At 40.5% G+C, this 19980-nt stretch overlaps 1 protein-coding gene across 1 annotated transcript in view; it reads left to right on the forward strand.

Annotated features, from left to right (window-relative positions):
* GAN (gigaxonin) overlaps positions 1 to 19272 on the forward strand; it is a 31876-nt gene extending 12604 nt beyond the window's left edge. Inside the window, exons 2-11 of the mRNA XM_061372790.1 lie at positions 2121 to 2235; positions 3068 to 3418; positions 3890 to 4107; positions 5029 to 5150; positions 5613 to 5732; positions 6812 to 6954; positions 7255 to 7391; positions 7869 to 7997; positions 15985 to 16094; positions 16877 to 19272. Of these exons, the coding sequence (XP_061228774.1) occupies positions 2121 to 2235; positions 3068 to 3418; positions 3890 to 4107; positions 5029 to 5150; positions 5613 to 5732; positions 6812 to 6954; positions 7255 to 7391; positions 7869 to 7997; positions 15985 to 16094; positions 16877 to 17058 (1627 nt within the window). The 3' untranslated portion in view covers positions 17059 to 19272. The remainder of the gene's footprint in view (positions 1 to 2120; positions 2236 to 3067; positions 3419 to 3889; positions 4108 to 5028; positions 5151 to 5612; positions 5733 to 6811; positions 6955 to 7254; positions 7392 to 7868; positions 7998 to 15984; positions 16095 to 16876) is intronic.
* Positions 19273 to 19980: the final 708 nt, after the last annotated feature.

Genomic DNA, 19980 nt, shown 5'->3' on the forward strand with positions numbered 1-19980 from the left:
CCAGTCCTTTCCATAATCTTCCGATTAGTGCTGGCATGAAACATGTTTGTTACATGCTTTGCATCCATTATGAGCTCCACCATGTGTTGGACTACCCAAATTCCGTGTAGGTACCACTGTGTAGTTAACCGTACCAGCTACTTATGAGTACCTGATATGTATGAGGTCCCAATACCATCTGTCTCTCTTGTGAAGGAAACCAGATGCTGCAAGCCTTGATACATGTTATGTTAAATTAAAAGAAAACACGATTTCATCCCAGATGCAGCTTTTATTAAAAAACAAGAAACCCAAAACTTGAGTCTAGTTGATATAAAACTGATGTAGTTTGAATAGTTTTGAAAATGTGCATAAAGAAGCCTTTTCACTCTCTTAGGGTGAAATGTGTGTTAACTCTGTATGTACATGCTCTTTCATTCCTTTGGGGGTTGTAGGCATGAAAAGTGCACATTCCATATGTGCACAGATGGTGTGAGTTGAGCTACATGTTGTATAGTACTGCTTGTGATGTACATTCTGTTTAGGAGTTTTTAGCTGACAAGTTGCAAATCAAATGTCAGCTGTTGCAGCATGCATTTTATTGGAGGTCATGTAGACTTTAGAGAATAGGCTTAACTTTTCTAGTCTCATTCCAAATGTTATGAAATAAACAATTTCTTCACCCACATTATATCATTGTTATTTGTCTTATGACTTGTGCTAGGTACTGTACAAAAGTAGTGAGGCAGTTTAGCTTCAGACCTCATACAGTTGTACACTCATCAGAGTAGCGTTATCTCCTGGAGGTTCTGCTCACTGGTGATAGGTCTCTTGCAGCATAGAAAAGCCATGTGAGAACAATGCCACAAATATGATTCACTTCAGGGCTAAAATTGCCATCCTTATTCACACTCAAATAACTCTGTATAGTCTATGATTTTGTTTGATGTGAGTTATGTCTTCTTTTGTGATAAACTTATTTATTCTGATATGAATAAGTGAAGCAGAATCTGTCCTTAGCTAAGTCCTGTTTATATATTTACTTAGTATGAGTGTGGACAGCAGAAGACTGTGTCGAACTGACTCTTTCATCTTACAAAAGCTACAGCTTTTCACGTTAAGAAACTTACTCTGTCTAGGAATATATTCAAATGAATAAAATTTTTTTTAAGGCTTTTACTTTAATGTGCTGTGATAGAGATGTGAAGGTAGTGAAAGAAATTTTCTGTTTTTTATAGAATGTATTCTTCATTGCCAAAAGCATGAAAAAAGGTGCTCAAAATGATCTTTTATTAGCTCTTGTAGCTGGGTTCATTAGACTGGTGGAAACTGCTCCCTTTTGAGCATGTGTAGTTGTCTTTCCTGGAAAAAGTGTTTGCTCTAACAGAAGATGGAAAATGATGCTGTCTGCTGTATTATTTTTATTATTTCCTCATCTTTTCCCCCAGCTCCCCTCCGTTCTATTCAGAGGTACATCAAACTCTCCCTGGTATTTCTAAAGAAATTGCTCATAAGTGAAGCATCCACTGATGCAAATGAATATTTAAAGCTCAGCTGATCAGCACATGGGCTGTTTCCTACAGCTGTGAGCTCACAGTTTAGTTACAGCCAGGCATAGCATTAGGCTGATAACCTTATAAACTACACAAAATGGTAATTCAGTCCAAATATTTGTGCTGCCAGTGTATATTCTGGTCACATCTGCTCATTGAAAATATTTTTTGTTGTTAAAGTGTTTTTTGTTTTAGTTTATTTTGTTTTTTTTCCACCTTTATTAAAGCAAATTCTTGTGTTTCATCTGTCAGCAGAGCTGCTGTTCTGTTTGAAGTTCTGAGTGAAATTTTTGAGTGCTTGTGATGAGTGACCTGGGAAAAATTAACTTTGGCTCTCTAATGCCATGAGTAGCTTAGAAGTCTGATTTATTTGATGAATTTGGAAATGTGATGAGTGATACTAGAGACAATACATACATCTTTATTTGTGCTAATTTGAGAGACAGTTTTCACATCATATTGTAAGTTTTTAACATACCTGTTAACCACTCCCATGATCCACAGCTAGCATTTGTTTCTTCAGGAAACCAAGAGCAAGAAATGTCCAAGTTCTGAGCTTTTTCTTTTTGTTCTTTTCTCCTCTCTTAGAACAAAATTGAATTATAATCCTCCAAAGGACGATGGCTCAACGTACAAGATCGAACTTGAAGGGATATCTGTCGATATCATGAAAGAGATACTAGACTACATCTTCAGTGGGCAGGTATGGTATTCAGATAAACTAGACAGAAACTGAATATTTGGTAAAATAACCTGGGTTTTAACACTGCTGTCCTGAAAGATAAACCTATTGAGTTTTAAAGCTTTGTCATAAAACTTCCATAGAGTGATATGTCATGCTGGGGCTGTGCATGTGAAGTAGAGGGAATAGGCTCTGCAGGAGTTGTCTCTGCTCTTCTAGTGAAGCCAGGAAGAGCTCTAAATGAGTCAGTGTCAAATGCTTGTATGGAAATTTGTGGCTGCCTTTAGTAACCTGCTTTAAAACATGCAGTCTTTGATAGGTGTAAAAAAGAGCTGGTTTGAGAGCAAGAAAGATTGATACTCTGGCACTGAACATTGCAGTACATCAGGCATCTTCCATTACTGACCCTCATGCCCATCTCTCTGGCCTCTGGTTGCATGTCCCTTCAGATCTCTGTGCCAGTAGCCTTAGCTGTTGTGTCCATTTTTTTTGGAGGTGGAGATTGCTGAATTAGTTTAGTTTTCATCAGAAAAAGAAAAGGCAGATGTGGTTTGACATTATGATCTGGATATGCATTTTATATAATTATTTTTTTATTGAGGCAAAAGTAATTGTATGTTCTCAGTTTAGATGAGCAATTTTATGGTTACTTCAGGCACAGAATTCCTGTCAAGCAAATGCCTTTCAGTCCCTGTGTTAATTTATAAATGTGTTCTATCATACAAATTTCTCTTAAGTTTTACCTTGGCATCAATACATTTTTTTAGCCGCTGAGAATGACTGTAATGAATGAGGACATGTCATTAAATTAATGAGTGAGATAGTAGTATAACTTCTAAATTAATTCTTTCAGATCAGGCTAAATGAAGAAACTATCCAAGATGTGGTACAGGCAGCTGATCTCCTGCTGCTTACAGACTTAAAAACTCTCTGCTGTGAGTTTTTAGAAGGTTGCATAGCTGCTGAGAACTGTATTGGTATTCGGGACTTTGCACTGCACTATTGTTTGCATCATGTTCACTACCTTGCCTCAGAGTATCTGGAAACTCACTTTCGAGATGTCAGCAGCACAGAGGAATTCTTGGAACTGACTCCTCAAAAACTGAAAGAAGTGCTGTCGATGGAAAAGCTCAATGTTGGAAATGAAAAATACGTCTTTGAAGCAGTGATTAGGTGGATTTCTCATGATTCTGAATCAAGAAAGGTCAGGACATCCAAATGTTTATATTTTAAATGTGGCCCAAATGGGAGTGTTTATTTTTGTTGATAGGAACTTGAAATAGAGACATTTTGTTCAGGGATAATCTTGCATTTATAGAACTAGTTGAATTTTGCCTGAAATGCAGACAGCGGATGCACCCAGTATCAGGGTGAGGGCTGTGTTGATGAAGTATTATCTGCTGCCTTTATTATTTAATAAGTATTAAATAAAAAGGTAACTTTCTGGCATTTGGTATAATCTTGATTTTGTGGGGAGAAAGCAAGTAGCACGTCTGTAGTGAAACGATGAAGATGATGTATTTTCTTAATAACACTATTTGTAAGTTTTGTTATTACTTCCAAATATCAAAAAAACTTAAGTTTTTAATGAATATAGATGCTTCTGTATGTAGGAGTGTTTTAGAGGTGTTCTGCAAAGCTTGGGGGATTTTCTGACATTTCTCTTTTCCTGTAGGTTCACATGAAGGATGTCATGTCAGCAGTGTGGGTTTCAGGCTTAGACTCAGCATATTTACGTGAGCAGATGATGAGTGAACCGCTGGTAAGGGAGATCGTCAAAGAATGCAACAACATTCCCCTCACACCACCACAGCAGGGAGAGGCGATGCTGGCCTCCTTCAAGCCCCGGGGCTACTCAGAATGTATAGTGACTGTTGGTGGAGAAGAACGAGTGTAAGTATGAAGTGGTACCACAGGTTGTCACAGCTGGTAAAGAGTCAAGTGTCTAGCATTCATGGCATGTCTGAAAACACAGTGTGGATAGAATATGTCCACCTAATGGGCTTATTACTCTGTCATTTGAGTTTGGTTTTAAGTTGGTCAGACACAGCTAAAATACCTTTGTGAGTGATTCAGCAATAAATAGTTATTTTGTGATAATTTTCTAACATGCAGTGTATACAAGAGAGTAGGACACGGTTTTTGTTTGGTAGGTGTTGTCTGGTTCTTATTTAACTGAATAGGCTGTACTCAAAATAAGGCAGATCATTGGAGAATCTCTTTTCTGATGATCTGAAAAGCACTATAGTAAATCTTAAAAATAGTGAATGTGCTTTAACTGTTCATTTATAATAGCTGTCGTACCCCCAAAAAGTTATTATTGGTGCATCTGAGATGCCAGGTGAAAATTCCTGTTCTGCACAATAATCCCTTTTGTTTTTTTGGGTGCCTCCTGTACTGGAGGGGAGGTTTTTGTCCTGCTGAAATAAGTTCAGCACTTAGATGTTTGCTTTTTATAGAGGTGTAATGAAGTAGTCCAATAACAGTTTGCATGTCAGTTTGTCATTGGTTTGCTCAGACATTACTAGTACTCTCTATCGGTTCTTCTTAGTTTGCTCAAAGTTCCTTCCTAAAAAAATGTTACAGGCAGTTAGAGTTCGAATGAAGTACATCTGGTTTCATGTCTGTACAAAACTCAGTTTACACACGTTTGGTTTTGGGGTCTTCTCCCTACCAGAAAATGCCACACTTTATGAAAGCCAAATACACTAGAAAACGAACAAGCAATCTTTGGACACAAGTTGTTAATAGTAAGCTCGTAAAACTGTCTTGTCTTTCTGTTTTTCTTTGTTCCTTCCCCACCACTGTGTTCAGATCACGGAAACCAACCTCAGTGATGCGGTGTATGTGTCCTCTTTATGATCCCAATAGACAGCTCTGGATTGAACTTGCTCCTATGAGTATTCCAAGGATCAATCATGGAGTATTGTCAGCAGGTAAAGGGGAACTTTGTATTTGTAAAGTCAATATTATAAAAACTTATCAGTGCTTCAAAATACAGCTTACGTTTTTTCTTTAAGATTGACTGCACTGGGGTTATTTCATGCTTCCCCTTTGTCTGCCCAAAACATTACTTAATTCTGTGAAAATCCCTGTCATCTGAGTGTCTTATTCCCCCAACGTTTTGTGGGAATCTGCTACATCTGTGTCTCCAGGAGTATTCCATGTTTTAAGGAAATTCTAGTTGCTGCATCACTGAATATGTTGAAGAGTATATGCGAGGGTAGACTTTAGTCGAGATACAAGTATATGCTTTACCTTCTCCAGGCCAGAGTTTGACCTGTGACTGGTCTGAATCTCTTAGTGAATTCCAGGGTAGAGCTCACCAGTCACCTTGTCTCACTCAGTGTACAAGTGTGAGTGTTGCTCTTAAGATCACATTGCATTTTGTTTTACAGAAGGGTTTTTATTCGTGCTTGGTGGTCAGGATGAAAACAAGGGAACGCTAAGCTCTGGAGAGAAATACGATCCAGATACCAATTCATGGAGCTCCTTACCACCAATGAATGAGGCAAGATCTCTATCTCGTTGTTGGGATTTAAGTTTGTATTTTGGCAAGATGTTCCTTTTCTTCTGGGAATTTTACTGTGAATCTCCAGTCACTTGCAACTTACACATTCAAAATCATGCTACAGACTGACTTGTGTTTATAACCTGTTATACTTGTGGTCCGATACTGACTGCTGGATATGGAAAAACTAAACAATTAGTGAAGACCTGGCTGTAAAAATGAACTGCAAAATTTCAGGACTTTCATAACCAAATAGCCATATAGTATACTTAATGTTCTGCCAGTACTGGACTTCTAAAACAAGAGAACTGTTAAGTGGACAAAGGAATTGGACTGTGTAGAAAAGGTGGAGAGAGGACTGGCCAATATACAGAACTTGGCTTGAACAGACCCATTTAGGTTTGGTTTGAGTTAATGCTTCCTTCTTCAAATCTGCATTCCATCAAAAAGTACAGTTTATTATTTGTAAACATAAATCCTTAATACACCTGTGTTTTTATCTTCTTAAATCAGCATAGGGTGTTTATTAAGAAATTGTTGTTTGCCACAGGATTTTCCTCATTAGTCTCTGGTTGGCAAAGGCGTGTAGTTTTGACTACATTTGTAGTTACGATGCGTTGTTTCCTGCTTACTGTGAGTAAGACTTTACAATATATTGTGTTTTCTGTTTGCCGTGGGACTGAGGGTAGCTGTTCTCCTATGTAAAAAATAGAAGAGCTGCCTTTTCACAGATAATGGGTCTGAGTTTTGCTGCTGTTGAGACCTGAAAGCAACAGCTTCATCATGGAGACCGCTACTGTGCAAACTGAAATAGGGCCAAGCCCTGTTCTTAGGTTTCTGTGTGGTCTCTTTTGGCTTTTGCTGCTCTGTATTTTTTGAATACCCTTTATTTTGTTTAGTTGAATAAATTAGTAATCTTATTCTGGAGTTTAGGACTTCACCATTAAAAATCCCAAACCAAACCTAAACTCATTAATAGCAATAACCCTTTGTAGACAGATATACGGAAAAAAGATTGTATTGATTTATTCCCAGTGGCGGTTATGTTTTACAGTCTTGACTTTATTGATATTCCTTAGGCACGACATAATTTTGGTGTAGTAGAAATTGATGGAATTCTGTATATCCTGGGAGGTGAGGATGGTGAAAGGGAACTCATCTCTATGGAGAGCTACGATATTTATAGCCGGACCTGGACCAAGCAGCCAGACTTGACCATGGTTAGAAAGGTAAAAACTGCATTGTATGTTATCACATTACTTACTGTTTAATAGTCAATGCCAACATATATGTATATATTCCAATCTTTTGTTTCAAGTAGAAGTTATAACAGTCTCAAAATGAAATAAGAGAGAGCAGCTGGTTTTTTTTATATACCAGAACAAAACTGTGGCTGAGGATTTTTGTGTGGCATTGTTTGACATATGGTGCAGGCAACTAAATACGTGTGTGTATGTGCATATAGTTGGTTTTGCGCTCTCAATACGTTGCATGTCATTTTAGATCTGCTTTTTCTTTTTTTCCACAAGATTGGCTGCTATGCAGCTATGAAGAAGAAAATCTATGCAATGGGTGGAGGCTCCTATGGGAAACTCTTTGAATCTGTTGAGTGTTATGACCCTAGGACTCAACAGTGGACAGCAATCTGTCCTCTGAAAGAGAGAAGGTGAGTGAAAATGGAAGGGGAGAGCTAGGCTGCTGTGTACAAACTTCTTCCTTTAACACTCTGGTGAGAAGGAGTTGTCTTCTCCTTGATGAATCCCTGAAGATGACCTATGGATTTCATCATGTCTTTCTGGTGGCCTGTAGTTAACTTGGCTGAGTAAAGATGAGCATCTTGGCAATAAATACGAATTTTGTAGAAACACACTCCTGATGTTACAAGGAATATTTCCCTAATGCAAAATGAAAACTAGAAATTGTAGTTCAACTAGTATTTGAGAATTTTTCCAGAGATTAATACTTCTCTATTTTGTTCTTTTACATGGTCTGAATTAGGTGTTTGCAATTTATATTCATGACTCATCTAGTTGAACATAAGGAGTATGTGTGTATATAAATCTAGAAAATGGAGAAAGTTCAGAAGGATATAAGAAATTGTTTTGGTATATTGCATTTATTTACTTTTCTTTTGGATTCTCAGGTTTGGGGCGGTGGCCTGTGGAGTTGCCTCTGAGCTTTATGTATTTGGCGGCGTCAGGAGTCGTGATGACAGTCAAGCCAGTGAGATGGTGACGTGCAAATCTGAATTTTATCATGATGAGTTTAAAAGGTAACTAGCTGCAACTATAAAGATAAAAAATACATGCCTTACACACTCACCTGTCTGCTCCCCCCCGCCCTTGCTGCAGCACTTCAAAGCATGTTACATTTGTGCCATGCATCTCTGTTGTTCAGTTTACCTTTTATGATACAATTTGGCTCTTACAAAGGGCTGTCTTCTTCAGTGGTGTGTCCCTCTAAGATACCAGGCCTAAAGCCCTGAGCCACCAAGTCTTGAGTGTGCTTAAGCAGCAGAAACGCCTTGAATATGCAGGTAGTTTGCACCCTGCAATTCCCCCAAGTGTTAGAGTATCGCTGCCCCCTACCGGTACTCATGCTTTAGGCTCCTTGTGAGTGTGTCTGGAGGAGTGGAAGTATGTACAGGGATGCTTCTCCATGATCCAGCCCTATCTCCAGGGATTCGCATTTTGGGAATTCCTAATCTAGAGGTAAGAAATTCCATGCATTTCTGTTCCAAGCATTTATAGCTGATCGATGTTTGAACCTGTGTAGGTTATTTCAGATACAGCTCCCACAAATCAGAGTTTGAAAAATCTTTGGTGCCACCTGCTGGCTGCGGCGCGGCAGTGCTTCTGATGTGCGGCATCCTAGAGGTGTTACAGGGTTCGAGTAGAATCATAATAATCATCCAGTTGCTTCAGGTCTTGTTATTACACCCCATACATAGTGTGGTACCAGCGCTGTGGTGGTGCAGAGGGAGGACAGACAGTAGCAGCAGGTAATCTGTATCTTGAGTTGCTGCAGGAGGCACGTGTTGAGGGCTGCCGAGATACTCAGACTTTGCCTTTCTGCTCTGCCACTGCACAGAATTTGAGCTCAGACATTTAACTCCGAATACGTGTGTGCTTGCACTGCAGGTAATACACAGGTTATGTGTCTTCCTTTGGAAATAGAAAGCAGCGAAGACTGAGACAATGGCCCAGCTTCTGCAGTGGGTGCTGCTATCAGGGGTTTGTGCACTGTGGCTTTGGACAGCCTTAGTTTCAGCCCTGGGAGGCAGGAGTAGTGTTACTGGCCAGGAGAGGGTGTAGTGTTACTGCAATTATCTCCTACTGCTCCACCTCCTGGAGTCGAACAGTTACCCTGATTTTGGTACCCTGGTACCCTCAGAGGGTTGTGGGGATGGATTCTATGATATAAGCACCTTCAGACTCTACAGCACATACCCTTTTTGTGGTCACAGTGGAGGAGTAATACTGAAATACGACACTGACAGTGTATGTGTGTATTGCACAGAGAAGTCTAAAAGTGTTGGATTAAGAGATCTCTGGGAAGGAGGAATGTGTTTGCAAGATCATTTAGCAGCAGTGAGTCAGAAAGCACAGCGTATAAATCCTAGCAGTCTCAGACTCAGTGCTTTTTTACATCTCTGTACTACATGCTTTGTAATGAGCTACAGACTTCTCCAGCTGTTTTTAAGTAAGCCCATACTCACTCTCTTTTTGAATGGAAGGAATGTTTTGTCCTGTGAATTCAGCCATTCAATGTTGTTGGCTTGCAGGTACGTGCAGCAAGGCACACGTGTGTGATCGGCATCATCTTTCATACGTGCCTTGGCTCTCGTTACCTGAGAACACAGGGCCTGGCATCATCCAGAGTCCATGAGGATCTGAGCTTGACTCAGTGTATATGTCTAAGTGTGTACTTAGATCAGTATATAAACATACTAATTCATATAAACTGGCATAATTCTGGCTTGACTGGATTAAAGGACTAGACTTGTTTAATATTGCTTACATTGACAGTAACTTATTCCACAGTAACTCACAGTGCACAGTCTTCCAAATTGTTATTCTTGACCATGACGCAGACTTCTCTAAAGACTGAAGATGTGCTGAAATCTTCATGGTGGCAGAAGAGTAAACACTGAGGCTCCTCTTAAGCTATGCAGTATAAGCAAATCATAAAATAAGTGAGTGTGGGTAGCAGCATATATATGAAATGTGGACAGGATAATGTAGAAAATAATTCTTACATTTGAAGTACTTCTGGAAGTGAGATTTTTTTTTTTTTGTAATTTCAATTAATAAATTTTTTGTCAGTCTATTTTCTGAGTCACAACCATGAATAAATTTTAGATGACCAAAGGATAGCAAATATAGTGCAGGTCTGCAGGATGTAGATTTTTTATTTTTTTTTAACCTCCAAAGGCTATGGATTGAGCTTTTTGTGCTCAATGTGCTTTATTGTACCCTGCTTAAAATACCAGTTGAGCTAAAAATCGATTTACATCTCCATCTCCTCTTTCATGGGGATTTAAGGGTATCCTTCACTCTGTGTTCCAGCATTGCTTTACTCTGTAAACAGCAGGAAATCTTATTAATCTTAAGGACCTTCATGGGTCAGTCAGTCCTTCTGCCAGAGTTCCTAATTTATAATATGCCATTTAGTGTTGCATAAGTGTGTGGAGAGTTGGATGCTGTCTGTAAACACTGTGGTGTTTTGGGTTTCTTGTTTTTGATGTGAATATTGCATAATAATAGCACAAATTTGCCTTAGGGTTCTTTGCAAGACCTGCTGGTGGATCTCTGTCCTGGAGTATAGCCACTGGTGGTCTGTAAGTGGGGTAGGCATTCTTCTCTTCATGCGCTTCTGGTTCAGAAGCATTATGAAAGTTTGCCAGTATTGAGGGAGATAAGGGAGAGATACTTGTTCAGAAGCAATATGAATTACTTGGTAAAAACTGCTTAGAAGTATTATTTTTGCTCCTGAAACATCACAAAAATAAGAAAATGCTTTCAGCAGTATCTTAAGTAGTCAACTAGATCTAGTAACACAGTATTGTAGAATAATAGACTCATAGAATAGTTAGGGTTGGAAAGGACCTTAAGTTCATCAAGTTCCAACCCCCCTGCCATGGGCAGGGACACCTCGCTCTAAACCATGCCACCCAAGACCTTGTCCAGCCTGGCCCTGAACACCGCCAGGGATGGAGCATTCACAGCTTCCTTGGGCAACCCATTCCAGTGCCTCACCACTCTCGCAGGAAAGAACTTCCTCCTTATGTCCAATCTAAACTTCCCCTGTTTAAGTTTTAACCCATTACCCCTTGTCCTACCACTACAGTCCCTAATGAAGAGTCCATCCCCATCATCCCTATAGGCCCCCTTCAGATACTGGAAGGCTGCTCTGAGGTCTCCACGCAGCCTTCTCTTCTCCAGGCTGAACAGCCCCAACTTTCTCAGCCGATCTTCATATGGGAGGTGCTCCAGTCCCTGATCATCCTCGTGGCCTCCTCTGGACTTATTCCAACAGTCCATGTCCTTTTTATCTTGAGGACACCAGAACTGCACACAATACTCCAGGTGAGGTCTCACGAGAGCAGAGTAGAGGGGCAGGATCACCTCCTTTGACCTGCTGGTCACGCTCCTTTGGATGCAGCCCAGGTTACGGTTGGCTTTCTGGGCTGCGAGCGCACACTGAAGCCGGCTCATGTTCATTTTCTCATCGACCAGCACCCCCAAGTCCTTCTCTGCAGGGCTGCTCTGAATCTCTTCTCTGCCCAGCCTGTAGCTGTGTCTGGGATTGCTCCGACCCAGGTGTAGGACCTTGCACTTGGCATGGTTAAACTTCATGAGGTTGGCATCAGCCCACCTCACAAGTGTGTCAAGGTCCCTCTGGATGGCATTACTTCCCTCCAGCGTATCAACCGAACCACACAGCTTGGTGTCATTGGCAAACTTGCTGAGGGCATACTCAATCCCACTGTCCCTGTCAGTGACAAAGATGTTGAACAAGACCAGTCCCAGCACCGATCCCTGAGGGACACCACTCGTTACTGGTCTCCAGCTGGACATTGAGCCATTGACCACAACTCTTTGTGGCCATGCAGCCAGTTCTTTATCCACCGAGTGGTCCACCTATCAAATTAGATAGTATGTGTAATTAGGAAAATTCTCCCATTCAGTGTGCAGGAATTTCATTAGAAGAATCCTTATGCAAATGTGATGAGAAAACAAAGTGACTGACAGCACTGTCAGATTAGAGGAACACGGAGAAGGTTCTCATTCATTTGTAGGCTTCCTTTCACAGCTGGTGTAAGCTTTAGGTGATGTGTCTGGAATACATTGATTCTGTATCACTTTTTTATTTACTTCTCACTTGAAAACAAAACACCTGCCATCCTGCTTGTTAATCACAGCAGTGTGGATGGATTCTTTTGTTTAAGACTGAAAAAAGAATCAGAATTCCTTCCTTTTTTTTTTTTAACACTAGCGGAAGCATATTTCAGATTCAGAGTAATTGTTGCTGTCTGTGGTTACAGAGGTACGTGCCTTCCCTCCCTGCTACTCTCTGATTTGGGTTGAGTAAAGCCCTCCCAGGGAAGTATGCAAGAGCTGTGTCCCAAGGAGTGTCTTCAGATTCCTGAAGACTCTGAATTTCTTGCCATGGTGTTTTTTCCATGCTGTTCAAACAGCAGGCACAACCCACATGGAGCTGGAGCTTAGTCAGATTCTGAAGAAATGTGACCCCTTGCCCTTCCTGTCTTTGTTCCTTCCTAGTTTTAACTGCTGAAGCCTCTGTTCCTGAAAAGTTCTGGCTGGTTTTTAAAGTATATGCATTGAGAAAGGGTGACAATGATTTTTCACAGGCAACTGCACATAACTTTTATGTCATCCTTCCGTGATATGCCATAGGAAGATGCTTAGGCCTCATATGTTTAGGGTATTTTTATTTAAACTTTGATGCCCTGAGTATTTAGTGCAGATAAGCTCATAAAATTCACATGTTTTCCAAGCCTAAACTTGGTCAGTAGCTAGACTAAACTTGTCTAATTGTGGTTTTTTTCTTCCTTAACGTGGGCCTGTATTTACTGTTTAGAAAGAAAAAAGAAAGGGATTAACAGTTGTTGTCCTCCATTTTTCTGCCACATACTCAGTTTTCATTATTTCTAGGTCACTTAGTGCTAAAAACCAGTGTCCTGGGCTTAAACCACAACAACCAGTGAAAATACTGTGTCCTCTTGCACAGTCAGGGAAAGAAGCTAATGTAACATGGTGTGAGATGTTTTGCTCTTTAACAGGGGTTCTGAACCAGTGTAGAAGGCTTCTTGTTTCTGCTGCTCTTAGTTCCTCTGTGACTGCTATGATACGTTTCCTTGCTTTCTACAGAATCAGAATCCTTGCATGTACAGCACAGACAGTACTGGACAGCTGAGCCTTTCATTTGGCCTTTAAAATTTGATCTCTTTCCCCAGGATAATTAGTAAGTAGCAGCATATCCTTCAGTGCCAGAGAAGAGGTTTGCTTCTGAATCATGGGTTAAGATAATGCAGAATTTTCGAAGGTCAGCAGTATCTGTCAGGAATTTTTCCTAATGTTAATTTCTCTCAAATTAACCAGGTATGGCCATGAAAGTTTATGGGATGCTTTTCAAAAGTTTTTCAAGCTTTCATGTTCTCTGTAAATTATTTGATAAAAGATCTAGGAGCAGTAACTAAAAATGCTAAATAGCATTGCTGTGCTAAAATAGCATTGATTTGCATGTTTTTAGGGTTCTCTAAACAGTAACTGTGAGAGCATCTGCAGAAGTGCAGCAGCGTTTTGTACAAAATAGTTTCAGAACCACAGAAAGGATGCTGCCAGCTCTAGATAAAAGGGACATCTTTACAAGTCAGTGTCCCACTGGGTGAGGAAACTACTTACTTGGTCTCCAAAGGCTTTAACATCGAAAATTGCTTTTCCCTTGATAGAAAGGTCAGGCTGATTTCAGTGTTGAAATGAGAATACACTTGAAATGAACACTAGGGTTACAGTAGGAGCAAGAAAATGATTCGAAAAGAGTCTGATGGGTGATCAGGAAAGTCTATTTCAGTTCCAGGTAATAGACATTTACTTTTTTTCCTCCAAATCCATTACAATTTTAATTGCCAGTCTTCTATCTATTGTTGTAGAAAAAGCTCCCTTGTATGCCTGTTCCCATCCAGAAAGTCATATTGGATGGCTGCAAGAACTCATATTATAAATCAGTTACACAGATAAGTGGAGTGATTCTGAAATAAAGCAACTTCAGGATCAAGTATTACGAGCTTCGCATACAGCAGTACCAATTGCTTTTCCTGGTTAGGAAATGCCAGGATGTCCTGAACTAGAGAGTCTTTACATAAGAAATGAACTTGTACACTCTGCTTTTGAGTTAAAAGATCATAGACCATTCCCCCGGGACTGCCAAGACCACCACTGAACCATATCTCTGCGGGCTTCGTCTACTTCGTTTTTGAACACTTACAAGGGACAGTGATTCCATCACTGCCCCGGGCAGCCTGTTCCAATACCTGAGCATCCTCTCTGTGAAGAAATTGTTCCTAATATACACCCTGAACCTCCCCTGGCACAGCTTGAGGCTGCTACCTCTTGTCCTATCACTTATTATTTGGGAGAAGAGACTGATCCCCGCCTCACCACAACTTCCTTTCAGATAGCTGTAGGGAGCGATAAGGTCCACTCTCAGAATTCTTTCCTCCAGACTAAACAACCCCAGGTCCCTCAGTCATTCCTATCAGTCTTGTGCTCCAGACCCTTTGCCAGCTTCACTGCCCTTCTCTGGACCCAATCTAGCACCTCAATGTCTCTCTTACAGTGGGGGGCCCAGAACTGAGCACAGGATTCGAGGCACAGCCTCACCAGTGCCCAGTACGGGGGGACAATCACTGCCCTGGTCCTGCTGGACACACTATTGCTGATACAGGCTGGGATGCTGTTTGCTTCTTGCCTGCCTGGGCACAAGCTGCTCATGTTCAGCTCAGTCAGTCAGCAACCCCAGTCTTTTTCCACCAAGCAGCTTTCCAGCCACTCTTCACCAAGCCTGGAGCATTGCATGGGGTTGTTATGACCCAAATGCAGGACCCTCACTTTGCCTTGTTGAGCCTCATACCACTGGCCGTAGCCCATCGATCCAGCTGGTCCAGATCCCTCTGCAGAGCCTCCCTATGCTTCAGCTGATCAACGCTCCCAGCCACCTTGGTGTTGTCTGCAAACTTACTGAGGGTGCACTCAGTCCCCTCATCCAGATCATGAAGGAAGATGTTAACACTGGCCCTGACACTGAGCCCTGAGGGACACCACTAGTGACCGCTCGCCAACGAGATGTGATACCATTTACCAACAATCTTTGGGCTCGGTCATCCAGACAGTTTCCAACCCAGTGAAAAATACTCCTATCCAGGCCACAAACAGTTAGTTTGCCCAGGAGAATACTGTTGGGCACAATATCAAAGGCTTTACTTAAGTAAAAATAGACAATGTCCACAGCCTTCCCCTCATCAACCAGGAGGGTTACCTTCTTGTAGAAGGAGATCAGGTTGGTCAGGCAGGACTTGCCTGTCATGAGCCTATGCTGACTGGTTCTGATCCCTCTGTTTTCCTGCTGGTGCTTTATTATCTCACTTAGGATGATCTGCTCCTTGACCTTCCCCAGCACTAAGCTCAGGCTGACAGGCCTGGAGTTTTGGGGTCTTCCTTCCTGCCCTTTTTGTAGAGAGGTGTCACATTGGCCAGCCTCCAATCCTCAGGGACCTGCCTACTAGACCAGGACTGCTGATAGATGATGGAGAGTGGCTTAGCAAGCTCCTCTGCCAGCTCCTTCAGTACCCTTGGGTGGAACCCATCCAGCTCCATAGACTTGTATACATCTAAGTGGAGCAGGAGGTCACTGTCTGTTTCTTCCTGGATAATGGGGACTTCAGTCAGCTCCCCATCTGTGCCATCAAGCTGAGGGAATTGAGTACCCTGAGGATGGCTGGTTTGTCTATTAAAAACTGAGGCAAAAGCAGCATTAAGTACCTCAGCCTTTCCCTCATCCTCAGTCACTAGGTTTCCCCTAGTATCCAGCAGAGGATAGAGGCTCTCCTTGGGTCTCCTTAAATTGCTAATGTATTTGAAAAAGTACTTTTTACTGATTACAGTTGCGAAAATAATCCAGATGTTTTAATGTGCTCAATAAAAATCACCATTTTTTAATTATTATTATTTTTACAGGTGGATTTATCTAAATGACCAGAACCTATGTATCCCAACTAGTTCTTCTTTCGTATATGGAGCTGTGCCCATCGGAGCCAGCATATATGTGATTGGAGATCTTGATACAGGTCAGAATTAGAGCTAATAACCTTCTGTTGCATATCTTTTTCCAGTCTTGGCACTATTCCAGTTTGTTTGGCACTAATGAGACTGCATTTTGTTAGAATAAAAGGCTGGGACTATGTTCTGATAAGGTACTGTGGTTAATTATGTTGGACATACAGAAACATACAGTTTGGTTTTGTACACTGGAGCTCTTCAGAAACTGATTCAGCACTAAAGCATTTAGTTGCTTAGCAGTTTGAAGATAATAGGAGATCAAGACGAAGAGTATGTTATGCATTTGTATAAATATAATTACAAATGTTAGCACCTGTAGGTGCTTCTGCCTTTGCGGTGGTAAGCAGGTGGTTCTGCAGTTTGTTAACATGATCCAGTGGTTCATATGGATGCGATAGTGACTCTAGGCTCTAAATCCCAACTGAATAAATGTGTACTAGTAAGCATTTTCATATTCAGTATTCAGCTTTCAACATCTGGCCACATACTGTAAAAGATACTGGAAAGACAGCATGCTTTCATGGCCATATATAGGTATATGAATGTGTAACATGGCTTTCTACAAGATATAAAAGAGCAGAATTCCAAATGTGGTGGATTTAAGTAGATAAAAATGTCATAGTAGTTTCCTTTTGGCAATAATTTCAGTCATGCATCCAGAAACTGATTTGTGTTTCTGTACACGCTCTTATCCGTGTGTTTGCATTACTGCAGGTTAAATGTGACAGTAGCTACATTATATTTTAAGCATTTTATCTCTTCTTTTGTGTGTGTGCACGTGTGACTTTAGGTACAAACTATGACTATGTTAGAGAATTTAAGAGAAGCACAGGAACCTGGCAGCGCACTAAACCACTGTTCCCATCAGACCTCCGCCGCACCGGCTGCGCGGCTTTGCGGATTGCAAACTGCAAGCTCTTTCGCCTGCAGCTTCAACAGGGGTTATTCCGCATCCGCGTACCTTCTCCGTGAGCCATGTGCTGGCAGAGGAGGAGACTGGAAGAATTCTGCACAGTCCACCATAATATAGCTCTATATAAAGGAAAAGCTGAGAAATTACAGCTGAAACTTACACTGTATGCTGTGCTTTGGTATGGTAACTGTTTTTGTTTTAAATGCTTAAAAAGCTTGAGTCTCAGTTCTTGTTTCGGGAGCAAATAACTTAAGTATACATTAAAAAGAAGAGAGGGGGGGAAATTAAAAGGGGATTAATGAAACACCTTCAGTCGTAGCCATTTGGAAGATTAGAACTGTGTTATCGAAGGAGGTTTTTTTATGTCTGAAATAGGTGGGAATTGGTATTCCTTTGGCGAAGTTTATTGACAGTAAGATTTCAGATGTGTTTCCCCTGAGGGGAACTGATAAGACTTAATGTGCTATCTTGGACTGGATAGCTGTAATACACAGAAGCTATATGATAACCAACCTCTCTGGTATACTGGTTTGACCATAATGCCATAGGAGATGTTGGTTGTTGCACCTTTGATTTCTAGTCCTTTCTCAAAAGTTAAGGTCTGTGCCTAAAAATGTTGGAGGTGTGTACATACGGTTTTTTCATTCATTTGCAATGGTTTCATTCCTACAAATATTGTTAATATATTTAAAATGGACTAATCTGAAATGGATACAGTATACTACAGAGAAGTAAACTGTGTTTTTCTACTCTGTCATTTGGATAGCCTGATGAACTGGTGTACAGGTGGGTGGGATGTGTTCCTGTGTGGGCTCTGGTGGCTGTTTCCTTGAAGTAAAAAGGAAATGGTGTTTGGAGTGGTTAATAATGATGGCAGCTTTTGCTTTAAAATCAGCAAAACTTGACAAATTAAAATAAGTGTGTTCCTTTGTACTTCAGATCATGTGCTAACTAAAAATGGTTCTAAAGACTGGGGATTATAGAAAAGTGCAGTTTATTTCTGATAGAACAAAGGTGAAACATGACAAGCCTGTATTTGTTTTTCAGAAAACATGATTTTTGGACTAAAAGTTAAGAAAAATTTCTACAGTGACTTTAAATTGCGATCAAAAGTTGGTTTACTAACGATTTCTGTGCTAAGGTATAGTCTTGTTTACTGCTGTCTGACTTTGAAAGCTGGGTTTTATGGTATGGTTATAGTGAAGAATTTAATGTCTTGCATTGTTTTTTTACTAAGTCTTGTTCACATCAGTAGTGGTATTTTTCTGAGTTTTGTTCATAGTCAAGATCAGTTGGTAGAACACTTTTACCTCAATTTTTAATTTCATTATTGTTGTGATGGGTGGGGCATAACCTGTATTTATTTAAAATGAATATTGGATATAATATAAGATGGAAATAGAAATAAGACATCCTGCCCTTCAGAAAAAAAAGACTGTATAACCAGTATTATAACTACATACAATACTTTCCACTCTGCAACTCTGTGGACCTCAGACAAACCAATCTCTGCCCTCAGTTGCTAGTGTAAACCTTCATCTTTATGGGATCATCTTAGATATGCTGAAATACAATCCCAAAGTAGTACAAAATAGTTATAGTTCACTAAATATTCCTTGAAGAGACATTCTTAAACTTACTTCTGCTCAGTCCCTCCATAGCGCGGGTGTGTAGCTGGGATTACTGGGACTCTGAGCAAAAGAATGGGGGATAAAAAGAGGGCAGCAGCCAAACCCTTGACCATTATTTATTTTATTTTTTATTTTTTACAATGCTGAAGTGCTGCAAAACTTGAACTATATACATCAATTTTCTGACCTATATTAGTTGGCATATTAGAAAGTTTATATATTTATGCATTGCAGTAAACTTGGTGTATGTGTATATATATATATATATATATGTCTTCAGATTTTAAATTTATATATAGTGCTTTACTACAGAAATGTGAACTATTTCCATCCTTGGCTGTCTTGTGAAATAAATCAAGTGCTGTTAGTTTATCTGTAAAACTTCCCTTTTTTGAAAAATCTTACATTTTTCAATTTTTTTTTCTTAGACAAGTGCCAAGATCCCATGTTGAAAAGTGATGAATGTTTCCTAAGTATCTATTTCACTTTTGAGCTGTTTTCTAAGTGGCTTACAAAGCATTTGAAAATGTTATTCAGAATATCGCAGGCTGCTATCTCTTGAGTCCCTGTAGCTTCCCAGTACGTTTGAAGTCATTCAGCATCCAGAAACCCCAAGTAATAAATACACATAATAAGTCCAAATTGTATATGCTGTAGAAGTGTTTTTCAGTTAAAGTTATTGAACAAAATGTTTACACTTAAAGTAGGATTAACAATAAGTAGTCCTACTTTTTAATTTTAACATAAATGCAACAAATCTAGTAATTGGAGTGTGTTGCAAATGCACTCAGTGAGATTTGACCAAGAAATTTAAGCCTCTTCACCTCAAACAGGTACAAACTTAATTCCTTAAGCCACATATGTTGGCTGCCAGGGATCAAGTCTCTAGAGACACTGTGTCCTGGAGTTCTGGGTGCATGCTCAAGCAGAAGATTAAAGCACTCCCTAGATCTCAGAGTTGGCTTCCTCGGCCTTGCTTTAAGGAAGTGTGGGTTATTGCCAGTCTCTGTTGTCTGTGGGGCTGACCCTGGAGATGCTCTAGTCTCTGTGTGTGCATCTTTCAGGGTCTGGCCGGTTCTGATCTGCAAGCCCACTGATGAATGCATTTCTTGAGACGTGCAATAACCAGGTTCTGCTGCCTCCCAGTCTGGAGCAAGGCTTTGAATCCGAGGCTCTCCTTTCCTCAGGGGGAGCCTGATTGTACAGCTGGTGGTGTATAGGGAACTGACCTGACTTTTCCCAAGAGAGAAACAGTTGACTGCAGTAGAGGAGGGAGGCTTTGATACCAGAAGGAGTGCTGTGTGGAGGGAGGTCACCAGTTTCCTGAGCATGTACAGACAGCTATAGATT

This window comes from Neopsephotus bourkii, unplaced genomic scaffold (genome assembly GCF_033783945.1).
Source record: "Neopsephotus bourkii isolate Nb327-2 ecotype Australia unplaced genomic scaffold, CSIRO-AGI_Nbou_v1 NB_1616, whole genome shotgun sequence".
Taxonomy (NCBI): domain Eukaryota; kingdom Metazoa; phylum Chordata; class Aves; order Psittaciformes; family Psittacidae; genus Neopsephotus; species Neopsephotus bourkii.